Here is a 13,583-nt window from a genome sequence, read left to right as displayed (position 1 = left end):
TCTCTTCAACTAATTATTAGATGAATTCACATTTCAAAAAAAACAATTAAACTCCATTTTATTTTTATTATTATTTTAACTCTCACAATTTCAAACTCTTAAGAAACGAAAATTCTGAAAAATTAAATTGTAATAATTAACCATCAAACTATTTTTCAATACTAACAATTAAATAAATAGTAAATTACACTTGAGGCCAGGCACTGACAATTTGATTTCAGAAACTGATAGGGCCATTATGGTCAATCAGAGAAAAAGCCAGGAGTCCTTTTGGCTTTGCCACCTTCCCGAAGATACACCAAGCATATATATCTGGTATAGGCTCCTCTTCTATTCCGCACCCTTTTTCTCTCTGTCTGTATTGATGCACAATCTTTTCACACTGAGAGATCCATCTCTCAATATTCGTGTATCTCTTTCTCTCTCTCTGCGCTGAAGGTCAGTTAGATCCGTACTTCCTCTCAAAGAATTTTCATTTTTTGTTATATTTAGCCGAATTCTTTAGATTTAGACTGCTAGAACTGTGTTAAATTTCATATCTTTGGTATCTGAATCTGAAATTAATCCCAAAACCCGCGTGGGATTTGCGTTTGTCTTTGTTCTTTTACCTCCTTTTCTGATCTGGGTCTTCCAGATCTGACGCAAATCTTTCAAAGATGGGATCTTTTAATCAATTTAGGATCTGGGTCTTGACCATTTGCTTGGTGTTCCAATCCGGGTATGGGTTTTACCTTCCTGGTAGTTATCCCCACAAGTATGGTGTCGGTGATCCGTTGTCGGTGAAAGTGAATTCTCTCACTTCCATCGATACGGAAATGCCCTTTAGCTATTACAGTTTGCCCTTTTGTCAGCCTGAAGGCGGTGTCAAGGACAGCGCTGAGAATCTTGGCGAGCTCCTCATGGGAGATCGGATTGAAAACTCTCCGTATCTGTTTAAGATGTACACCAACGAGACTGAGATCTTTTTATGCAAGTCGGATCCATTGTCGGCCGACGATTTCAAGATCTTGAAGAAGAGAATTGATGAGATGTACCAGGTTAATTTGATTCTCGATAATTTGCCGGCCATTCGTTATACCAAGAAGGAGATTTATGTTTTGCGGTGGACGGGGTACCCTGTTGGAGTTAAGCTTCAGGATGATTATTATATATTTAACCATTTGAAGTTTAACGTGCTTGTTCATAAGTATGAGGAGGCCAATATGGCGCGTGTAATGGGGACTGGTGATGCGGCTGAGGTGATCCCGTCAGCTGGGAAGGGAGGATCAGATGTGCCTGGGTACATGGTTGTTGGGTTTGAGGTGGTTCCTTGCAGTGTTGTTCATAATGCTGATTCGGTGAAGAATTTGAAGAAATACGGAAAGTACCCAAATCAGGTGAAATGTGATCCCAACACGGTGTCTATGCCGATCAAGAAAGGGCAGCCGATTGTCTTCACGTATGAGGTTACGTTTGAGGAGAGTGACATCAAGTGGCCATCACGATGGGATGCTTATCTGAAGATGGAGGGATCGAAAGTCCATTGGTTCTCGATTTTGAATTCTCTGATGGTGATTACTTTCCTTGCCGGCATTGTGCTTGTCATCTTCCTGAGGACTGTTAGGCGGGATCTGACCCGTTATGAGGAACTTGACAAGGAGGCTCAAGCTCAGATGAATGAGGAATTATCTGGTTGGAAGCTTGTTGTGGGGGATGTTTTCCGTGCCCCAACCAATCCTGCCCTTCTCTGTATCATGGTCGGAAATGGGGTTCAGATTCTTGGAATGGCTGTTGTGACCATATTGTTTGCTGCTCTTGGATTCATGTCACCTGCTTCGCGTGGAACGCTTATCACAGGTATGCTATTCTTCTATATGATACTTGGTATTGCAGCTGGTTATGTTGCGGTTCGTCTCTGGAGGACAATTGGCTGCGGTGACTACAAAGGATGGGTTTCAGTCTCATGGAAGGTTGCTTGTTTCTTCCCTGGTATTGCCTTCTTGATCCTCACCACTTTGAATTTCCTTTTATGGGGAAGTCACAGCACAGGAGCCATTCCATTTTCTCTTTTTGTTATTCTGCTTCTCCTCTGGTTTTGTATCTCGGTTCCCCTTACCTTAGTTGGTGGATACTTTGGGGCAAAGGCACCTCATATCGAATACCCTGTTCGAACGAACCAGATTCCTCGGGAAATCCCTTCTCAGAGATACCCGTCTTGGTTGCTTGTTCTTGGAGCTGGCACACTCCCTTTTGGTACCCTCTTCATTGAGCTCTTCTTTATCATGTCTAGCATTTGGATGGGCCGTGTATACTATGTCTTTGGTTTCCTCTTTATTGTTATGATCCTCCTCGTGGTGGTCTGTGCTGAGGTGTCTTTGGTTCTAACCTACATGCATCTCTGTGTGGAGGACTGGAAATGGTGGTGGAAGTCATTCTTTGCTTCTGGTTCTGTTGCCATCTACATCTTTTTGTACTCCATAAACTATCTTGTATTTGATCTCAAGAGTTTGAGTGGACCTGTCTCGGCAACTCTTTACTTGGGGTATTCACTCTTCATGGTTCTGGCAATCATGCTGGCGACCGGCACTGTTGGGTTCCTTTCATCATTCTGGTTTGTGCATTACTTGTTCTCTTCGGTGAAGCTGGATTGAAGAACTTTCTCGGCTCAAAAGAATGGCACTTTGAAGAGCATTGGTGGTGGTGATTCAAGGCACAAACAACTTTTCTATGATGCTTTACTTTTCTACAGTTTTATTTTGCTAGGGAACTTAGAAAATGTAATAACAATATAATAATTCGTCCAGTTTTGCTTAATTCTTTATTAGATGGAGATCATGGAATGATAGTTTGCTACCAAAGTTTATTTGCATTTTTAGTTGGTGTTAGTTGGCATGATGTGGTTTTAGTTTTCTTTTTTCACTAATCAGACCTGTATGGTTTGAAATGCTACTCACCATTATATGCTCTGCTTATTTTGTTGATTTGTTTCGCCCTGCTTATGCCGTTGCTTATTTCTATTATAATAGAAAACTTCTGTCTTTTCTGTATACTTTTTCTGGTTCGTCGCTACCACAAAAGCTATATACAATTTGATCAGATCATATAGATATCCCTAGGACGGACCCGAAGTATAATCCAATAACTTCTTGGCAAAAAGATCACTGATCCAATAACTTATGAATGAGAGGAGGAACTCTTAACAACGGGGAAATGGGGTTATATCTAACAAGGAGGAAGAACTCGACATGCCACTGGTGGCTTGGGACTTGAGCTTATGAACCGCATCCTCAGTTCCTCTGTTTCTCTATTTACAGAGGAAATAAAAGAAGTCACATATGTATAACTTATGCAGGGCGGTCTGCATCAAAATCCCATGATGTTAAGGACAGAAAATGAAGGACTTCTAGGAATCATGGAGCCCGAAAAATCCTTTTGGAATGGGCTTGGGAATATATGCGTAATTGAGATGTAGCGGGTTTAGGGGTGGATATCGGATAATGCCGTGGTTACAATGGGGGATTTTTGCCACCAGCCACCGTCAAAGTTGGAAAGTCAGTATTAACCATCGACCTTATTTGATTGAGTGGCAATTTCGTAATTAACCACCACCGCCAAGTAAGTGGTGGTGACGGGCGGAAGGTGGAACTCAATGGGCTTGGGTAGTGGGCTTAATTTGAATTTGTTTGGGCTCACTTTCAACTATTTTAGGGCCAGTCTTTTTTTTTCTGGACATTTTTGACCCTTTGGGCCCAATTTAACTATTTCTTCGGCTTAATTTGATCAGCTTGAACGTTTTTTATTTTTGGGAAATTTTGTTTTTGGGCCTTTAAGGCTTTAGAATAATCTGATATTCATTAATCAAATACTACAGAAATCACCATACATAAGAATTATAGAAAATTACTAGAGTAATGCTACAAATCCCTTTTGTGTCCCTCTAAGAATAAAATCACCATTAAACTTGTGATTGATTATTATTGAATTTTGATCAAATTATGATTTTAAAAGTCATCTCATTTTTAAAGTGACACAATAAGAACTTCTATAATTATTTGGTACTTTGTTACCGCATGTCTCAGAAATGATTCGGCTTATGGAAACACAAAGACAAAAAATTAAAGTTAATGATTCCTAAATAGAAGAAGAAATATCACAAAATTAAGCTAAAAGCAAAGTCGTGAAACACGTGAATTATGGCAGCTGTGAAACACGTGCATGTACCATCATCTTTCATACATTATTTGATCAGTCCAATGATTGCGTTAATCTTATTGTTAGAATATATGAAAAAAATAGTTTTCATATATGATTTGATTACATTTTAATATGATAGAAAAAATATGAAATCTTTTGTATATTTCATATTAATCAAATCTTGAATGAATAGAGAACATTTCAGTATCAATCTAATATGGAATGTATGATGGCCCCGAAAGATATTGTGTGATGCTGTACAAGTAGGGGTGTAAACGAGCCGAGCTTGGGCGAGCTTGGGCTGTCCAGGCTCGGCTCATTTATTTTTGGGCTAGGCTCGAGCTCGACTCGAGCCCGACTTTGCTGCTCGAGCTCGGCTCGACATTGTTGGAACCCTGTTCGAGCTCGAGCTCGAGCTCGTCAATTTTGCTTGAGCTCGAGCTCGACTGTTTGTTTTTTTTTGTTTTTTTTTTTTTGGTAATTTAAGTGTATTAGATTACAAAAATCATCCATACAGAATATTTTGCACCTTAAAATACTAAAGAACATTAACAAACATAACAGATTAATGTCAACCTTACAATTAAAACTAACAAAATCAACTAAAATGCTAAAGAACATTAAACAAACATAACAAATTAATCCCAACATTACAATCATCCATACATAATCAACTAAAATGTTAAAGAACATTAAACAAATATAACATATTAATCTCCATCTCACAATTCCATACATAATCAACTAACATAATCAACTAAAATTTTAAAAAATAGTTATTAATGATAATATATATATTTCTTATATGTTTTTATATTAATATATACATATATTATATATATAATATATATACACACATATGCATAAATAATTTTTTTTTTTAAAAAAACAAAGGTATATAATATATTTGTTATTATTGAGTAAATGAGTAATGTTGATTATATATTGTTATTTGTTACTTGATAAAAAATATACGAGCCGAGCCTAATAAGCGAGGCGAGCCTTATACGAGCCGAGCTCACGAGCTTAGTCGAGTCGAGCCGAGCTTGCTTCGTTTAATATTCGAGCCAGGATTTGTGTTCACGAAGCGCTTCATTTAATATTCGAGTCGAGCACGAGCCGAGCTTATGCGAGCCGAGCCCGAGCTTGCTCGCGAGACGCTTCGCTCACTTAACAGCCCTATGTACAAGTCCATCTTTTAGTCTTTAATTGCTTTATTTTAAGGATTAAATACTATTTTAATACCTGTGGTTTGCATCAAAATCAAATAGCCACCTGAGTTTCTAAAAATATCGCAAATAGTATATGTGGTAAGTTAATAAACTCACTTGGTATCTTTGTCAAGATTCCGTTAAATTTTTTAACGGAATGCCGCGTCACCCTACACGTGTGCGCCACGTGGCGTGGTACCTTGATTTTTATGTGCCACATCATTTTTTATTTATTTTTTTTTTAAAAAAAAAAAAACAAAAAAGAAGAAGAAGAAGAAGAAAAAAAAAAAATACGCTGGGGTGGTCGAACCATCCCATAGGGGGTGGCCAGCCACCCCGTTTGGCCTGGGGGTGGTTCGGCCAACCCCCAGATGGCCTATCTAGGGTTGGCTGAACCACCCCCAAGCCAAACAGGGTAGTTGGCCACCCCAACATATTTTCTACTTTTTTTTTGGATTTTTTTTTAAAATAAAATAAAATATGACGTGATACCAAAAATCTAGGTACCACGCCACATGGCGCCCACGTATAAGAGTGACATGGCGTTCAATTAAAAAACTTAACGGAATCTTGACAGAAGTACCAAGTAGATTTATTAGCTTACTATAGGTACTATCTACGATGTTGTTGAAAAAATAGGTGGCTATTTGATTTTGGTGCAAACCACAAGTACTAGAATAGTATTTAACCCTTATTTTAACTAGCTTATAACCCGCGCAATGCGCGAAATTTTTCTATACAATTTAATTATAAAATTTAAAAATATTATAATCGTATTTTTCATAAGTATTTTGAAATTTACTTCTCGTAATTATAAAAGAAAATTTTGAATTTTGCTTAATCAAAACATTAATATAAAATTAGAAAGAAGCTGTAATATTGTTGGTAATTGGTATAGTACTTATTAGATTTCAACACAAATAAAATTCAAAATTATGAACATTCGAAAAAGTACTTTGGTTGTAGAAAAAAGTATGCGCAAGATTTTTGTTATAGTTTAATTTCAAAATTTAAACATATGTCTATCGAACTTTTCATTATGGGTTGTAAAAAAATAGGAGAAACTTCACTTGCCCCTTCTATACTTTCGCGCTTTTTGCAGACACCCCTCTATTGTTCAAAAACTCTCACTTTAGTGTATCAAACTTTCGTTTCGTTCTAAATACCCCCTACTGTTAGCTTTTGCAGTTAAATCAAACGGTAGATTTAGTAAAAGACCTTTATACCCCTAAATTTTTTTAGAATTACAAATTTACCCTTATTTATAAATAAAAAATTATTATTATAATTATGATATTAAAAAATAATTTTTTTTAAAAAAAAGTGACCCACCGGCGGGTCACCAAGTGACCCACTAGTGGTCATGGGGGCTCACACGCCGTCGAGTTTTTATTTTTTATTTTTATTTTTTTTTAATATATAATAATAATAATTTGACCCATGGGTCACAATACGGGTGCCACAACTCATGGGGTTGAGAGGGTGGGGGTGACGGATATGCTTGACAGTCAATGGGAAGGAAGTACATTCTAGGTGGACCAAGAATGGACAGACATCACATGAGTAAAACATGCATTTGCCCTGTTTCCCACAAGCATCGCATGTGAAAGAGACAGATCTCCACATGAGGGTCAATGAGTGGGCATGACTTTCAGGTTTGACAATGAGCGGCAGAGAAGCACATTTTGTACCAAGGTTAAAATTACAGTCAGAACAATTGTAAATGAAGCTGTAGGTGTCTAGATGATCTTTATTGCAATCCTCACATTTGCCTCGGTCCGCTTTGATGAGAAGAAAGGGATGTTTAGGGTGCAACGGGTGCCGCAACTCATGGGGTTGTTCTGCACATGATTTATGAAGGATGATCCAAGTGCACTCTTTGCATCTGTAATTAGGACCCGATGCTAGTTTCTGGCACCCAAAGCAACAGCAAGTAGAAAAAGAATCATAAGGATCTGGTACTAGATCTTCAATGAAGATCAACAGATGTTCGTGGATGAAATGTTGAAGCTCCATCTCCCTCTCTAATGGTGAAACTTTTAAATGATATTTGAGCAGGCAAACTTACCCGAAATATGAACACAGATCAGCTTCTTCTCCAAAGAGATAGATCCACTTACTCTCACAGAACACAGCCTTCAACCATGCATACCCTACAACACAACGAGACAATCATCTTCAAATTACAAGTACCATGATCACCAAAAAACAATATAAATAGACAGGAACCAGCAACGACCTTCCAGTTTAGTGAACGAAATAAGCTCACAAATGCTTTTTTTTTTTTGTTAAAAATAGTTTAGTTTATTTTTTATTTAGTTTTTAAAAGAATATGGGTATTATATGAATATAAAAAAGATGTGACATTTTTGACACACTTTGGTAGTTTGATGGGCTACTTTTGTATATTTTGAACATTATGAGGTTCCATCACAAACAGCAGTTAGTTTGGAGGGCTTTTTTATATTTTTTTTTAAATTTTATTTCAATGAATCTTGTTTAATGCTTCAAAATATTTTGGTTTACTTTAAATGACATAAATACTTTTCCCAAATTTGAAACAACCTAGCTACCTCAATTTTACACAAATCTTTCTTATTTTCTAATAATTAAATTTAAGAAGTAACACTAACAATCAGTAAGCCCCATATATAGTAAATTCAAAGGATTCATGCTATCTAATAATGCTTGTAGAGAGAGAGAAGAAATAGTCAAAGACCCACATTCACACACTTTCTCTAGCTTGAGCATGATATTCATCTTCCCTTTTCTCAACCTCTCCCTCTTCTTCCTCCTCATAAGAGCCTCTGCCTCATACATAGGAATTTTCTCTTTTTCATGTTATTTGCATCTTCGTCATTACTACTTGTTATCAAAATCATAGTAATTTGTATTTCTTCCTCCATGTTTCCCAATTCCTCTACCCTTTCTGCTATTTTTATTTTTGTAAAACAATTTGATAATGAGTGCCACTGATTACTTGAGTGCAGCTAATAAGTCAAACTGTCAAAGCATACTTGTCAAATGAGTATAAGTGGATTCATAAATTTCATTACTTCTTTTGGTTCAACTAAAAAAATGGAAGAAAAAAGTTAGTGATTCAATTTGAATTTTGTACAAAGTATCACATTATACTACAATTTGAGAAAACTAACAGTTAAAATTTCTAGAATTTTATGAGTTTTGTACAGAATTCATTAGCTATATATAAAACCCATTTAAGTAAAGATTCAAGTAAATCTCTTTGATTTGCCTATGTTTACTCTACAATGAAAAAAGGGTAACGATCCCAAAAAACAAAAGATAAACTGATGAAATACAAATGAAATATAGTTCTAAAAACAAATAACTAAACCCTGAACTTAAAAATAATCCGTGCTAAAAAGTAAAGGGCTTTTAGACAAATTAAAGACAGACCCAAAATTTTGTGGGCAAGAAAACAGTCACCTTTTATTTTATTTTATAGACAGACCAGAAATTGGGTTGGCAGGCTATGCTTGGAAGCTTGTGTTTTCACTAAAAGCGTTAATTACTTTTTTCTCAAGTTTAGTTTATAGTATGAAAGAGGGAGTGATCTGAAGCCGGCCCAAGATACACAGGCAGAGTGAGAGAGCTAGAAAACATTGCATGGAAATTTTTTCGGAAGTTGCAACTTGATATTCAAAACGTTACAATGTATTTGGTAACATCAAAATTAGAAATTCTGCTTTTCTTTTCCAATTTTCCGGCGATTTTCTCACCAACCAAAAGAGTGGAACAAACATAAGGTAACGACAGAAAACAAAATAGAAACTAATGAAATATAGTTCTTAATTACAACAAAAATAACTAATGCCACAACTTAAAAATAAGGGAAAACTTCACTGAAGACCCCCGAACTTCCACCCGTTTTGAAATACACCCCTTAAACTTTAAAATCTCTCAATTTAGTCCCATGAACTTTCAATTGCTCTCAATTTGGACTCCTCCGTCTATTTTAACGGTTAAAAATACAAAAAAAGTCTAACATATCCCTGATTTTTGTTTTTTTTTTTTTAAATAAAAAAACGTTTTGGAAGTTAAAATTTTATACAAAAGTCAGGGGTATAAACGTCATGTAACATTTAAAATCTGACCGAGGGGTCCAAATTGAGAACAATTGAAAGTTCAGAGGACTAAATTGAGAGATTTTGAAGTTTAGGGGGGGTTTATCAAATCGGATGGAAGTTCAGGGGTCTTCAGTGAAGTTTCTCATAAAAATAATTAGCACTAAATAGTAAAGGGAAGGGTAATCCGTACAAGAATTCCTGACATACTTATAAATGGGACATGCTACATTGAATTAAATAATAAAATACGAATAATGGTGGAAATCACACTTTTATTTTATCATTATCACACATTACTAATGTGGCAATATTAATTAACTATTGAATAAGTCCTTATAAAAAAAATTAATTCAACAACTAATTGACATTCTCTCATCAACAAGGTAAAATAATAATGAAATAAAAGTGTGGTTTATATCAATATTACTCATGAAAATAATAATAATACTAAATGGTCCAAATCTAATTCATAGTTTCTAACAAGTTAGGTTGCATGTCGCTTGCTTTGCCACACATTTGAAATAATCTCCACTGTATGACTGAAATTACAAGTGACACATTCAAAAATCAAGTCATAGCGAACAGCACCAGATTCAAGACTTTGAGGATAGACGTCCTTCTTGTTAACCAAAGTGAGGGGATGCTCGTGGATCTCAAATGTACAAGTCCTCCCAAAGTTAATATATGGAAATCTCCCAAGAATACAATCAGGATGAGCGGGAAAATCGAGATCTGCACAATAGTAGAATGAGTGCTTTGGATCTCGTTCTTTTTCACAAATATCACAATAATGTTCATCACCAGGATTATCTTCATCTTTATAGATAAGTGTGAACAGTTGTTCGTGTGGTCTGTATCTTGTGGTATGTGGCAGCGTAGCACATTTGAAATCTAAAGTAAATTCACAATCAGCACAACGAAAGATTTGTCCTTTAGAATCACAAGAGGTGCACTTATCATAATACGATGCGCTGGAGAGAATAAATTGGTGATCATGACCCTGATGAGTAATGATGTCAGACATCAAACTACATCGGACATCAAGGTCGAACATGCATTTGTCACAATTATAGGAGAAGCCATTACAACTGCGGTTACAAGCATCACACACAAAACACATACCGTCATAAGGTGGCTCTGGGAGGAGAATGAGGGGGTGTTGATGAAGTGGGTGTGACTTTTTTCTGGGTAATTCAACACAAGATTTGTGAAGAAAGAATATGCATTTAGCACAGCTATAAAACGGAGGGTCAGTAGGCCACATACATGCATTACATTTTTCGTTGTTCTCATGCTGCTCATCAATAAGCTTCAAGTCATGCTCATGACTAAAATGTTTAATTTCAACTGCTTTTTCAATTTTATCCTCTCCCACTTCGGATTTCAAGATAGCATAAGTAAAGGAATCAATGGATTCAATATCAAGCCCCGGATCTTGGCAGTTTTGCATGCTAGTTGATTCAATAGGCCCCGAATCTTTAAATTTCGGCACAAATGTTTCATCCCACAATCGCTCATTTGTAGCACAATGAAGATGGGTAATGAAATCACAAGTCGAGCAATAATAAAACATGTAGTCTGTGTCCACATTTTTAACACATAGTAGGCAAAGTCGTTGGCAGAATTCATTGACTTGAAGAGAATTGGTGAGGGTGAGAGGGTGGCTATGGCGGATAAGTTTGACAATCAATGGGAAGGAAGCACATTGTACGTGGACCAAGAATGCGCATACATGACATAAGTAAAACATGCCTTTGCCTTCTTTTCCACAAGCATCACAGGTGAAAGAGACAGATTTCCGCATGAGGGTCAATGAGTGGTCATGATTGTCAGCTTGGATGATGAGCGGTAGTGAAGCACATTTATTGTCAAGGTTAAAATTACAGTCAACGCAACTGTAAACAAAGCTCAGTAGATGATCTCTCTTGCAACCCTCGCATTTGCCTCCCCGCTTCTGGGAAACATGGATGAGAAGAAGGGGATGTTTAGGGTGCAACGGGTGGTGCAACTTGCGGGGTAATTCCGCACATGATTGATGAAGGCGGAATTGGCAGCACTCCTTACAACTATAATTAGGACCTGATACTTGTTTCAGGCACATATGGCAAAAATTATCAACTGGGTGCACTTCATAATTATTCTTTTCTCGATCTTCATTGAAGATCAACGGATGCTCGTGGCCAAAGTGTTGAAGCTTCATCTTTCTCTAATACCGGTAAAAATTTTAAATGATTGAGCTGGCAAACTTACCCGAGATATGAACACAGATCTGGATGGGTGTACATTCAGCTTCTTCCAATAAGATAGGTCTACTTGTGTCCAAGTCGTTGTCTCACTCATTGATCCGTTTACTGCCACAGAACACAGCCTTCAACAATACCCTGCAACAAAACGACACAATCATCTTCAAATTACAAAGCGTCCAAGCATTCATCAAAAAGGAATAAATAGAAAGGGTCTTAGCAGTCTTCCAGTTTAGCGAACGAAGTTAGACAACAAACGAGGGAAAGAAGCACACAAGTGCATGCGTTAGAATATAAATAAAAAAAAAAATGTTACACACGTCTTTTAACCATCATCAAATGAATGACTGCACAGTAGCAACGGTTTCATCATCCTCTAATCCTCTTCAATTAGTACAGATAACTCTTGAATTGAATGACAAAAAAAAAAAAAAAAACTCTTTGAATTGAATGGACACGAACTGTTACAAAAGCATTCATTGCTATATTAGTTTTAGTACGAACCTTTGGCATGCTCGAAGGTGTAGCTATAGAGTCCCATGATTCTCATTGTCTTCTTCCAGCCTAGATAAGAGGATCAAAACAGGATCCTCTCAAGTTCATTTGAATCGGATAATATCTAATTATTTATATTTTTGATCCCACACATAAAGAATATTCAATAATTTATTTAATTCATTCCTATCACGGTTAACGCTAAACAGAACTGAAAGGCTCTAAAATTCCGACCTCTAAAACATATTTATATATTTTGATCAAATAGAAACCAGCCGAGTTTTTTATATAGGACATGTTTGCATGTTCCAGATTCTTCCAATATGGCAAGAGCTTGTCCTTGGTACGTGTACAAGCTCTTACCAATATGGTAAGAGCTTGTCTTTTGTATTGTCTTTTGTAGACATGTCTATAAATAATAGACGCATTAGAGGAAAAACATTTATTTATTTATTTATTTTTGGTTTCATCTATGAGAAATACAATACAAAAATAAGACATGATAAATAATTTTGAATAAGAGTAATATTGTTATACGTCAAACAAACATTCCAATAGAAGAACAAAAAGGAAATGACACTCAAATGATCATATAATTAAGCAGGCATCAATATAATACTCACAGCTAGAAGAAATCTGGATTTTGGCTTCATAGGTTAATAGTGGCGGAGGGACAGGGGGGCGACCTTGGGGCGGGCGCCCCCGGTAAAAAAAAAAAAAGAAAAAAAAAAGAGTAATTTTAAGCCAAAAGTTGGAGAAAGCCCCTGGTAAAAAATTTCAATACCCTTCCAAAATATTTTTACCACCTTAAAAAAAATAAATAAATAAAAAATAAAAAAATCTCAAGTCTCAACACACACGGCAATACACTTATACACTAAACAAAAGAAAAAAAAAAAATCTCAAGTCTCAACAGCAGGCTCAGCAGCACCGACACTAAAAAATAAAAAATAATAAAAAATAAATAAATAAATAAATCTCAAGTCTCAACAGCAGGCTGAGCAGCACCGACACTAAACACTTATACACTTAAAAAAAGAAGAAAAAAAAAAAAATTAAATCTTACCCTAAACCTCAAACCCCTCTTCGGCTCTTCCAGACTCCAACTTGAATTTGCAGTGCTGCTCAAGCGTGGACTGTGAAGCACGCCACTGCCCATCGGGCCATCGACCTTGAATTGCTTAGCCGCACTAGTGCACCACCAACATTTTCACGCCACAGCCGCCCACGGTGATAACCCATCAAACTGATTTTCGTTTTTTGTTTTCTTTGATTGATTTTCATGAACTTTGTTTGATTTTGGTTTATGGGTTTTGTTGGTTTAACCCATTTGTGATTTGTCTAACATGGTGATTCGGTTTTTGGTGGTTTAG

General features: G+C 36.4%; 2 protein-coding genes across 2 annotated transcripts; one reads left to right on the top strand and one right to left on the bottom strand.

The window, feature by feature from the left end:
* Window positions 1-313: 313 nt before the first annotated feature.
* Window positions 314-2,848, top strand: LOC132184084 (transmembrane 9 superfamily member 11). The gene has a single exon (XM_059597572.1). The coding sequence runs from the start codon at window positions 657-659 to the stop codon at window positions 2,628-2,630; it is 1,974 nt and encodes a 657-aa protein (XP_059453555.1). The 5' UTR covers window positions 314-656; the 3' UTR covers window positions 2,631-2,848.
* Window positions 2,849-9,956: 7,108 nt separating this feature from the next.
* LOC132185576 (uncharacterized) lies at window positions 9,957-11,672 on the bottom strand. Its single transcript, XM_059599335.1, has one exon. It carries the CDS (start codon window positions 11,670-11,672, stop codon window positions 9,957-9,959), a length of 1,716 nt encoding a protein of 571 aa, XP_059455318.1.
* Between the last annotated feature and the right edge of the window lie 1,911 nt (window positions 11,673-13,583).

This window comes from Corylus avellana, chromosome ca6 (assembly GCF_901000735.1).
Source record: "Corylus avellana chromosome ca6, CavTom2PMs-1.0".
Taxonomy (NCBI): domain Eukaryota; kingdom Viridiplantae; phylum Streptophyta; class Magnoliopsida; order Fagales; family Betulaceae; genus Corylus; species Corylus avellana.
The sequence above is the reverse complement of the archived record's forward strand: the minus strand, read 5'-3'. Positions and strand labels throughout refer to the sequence as shown.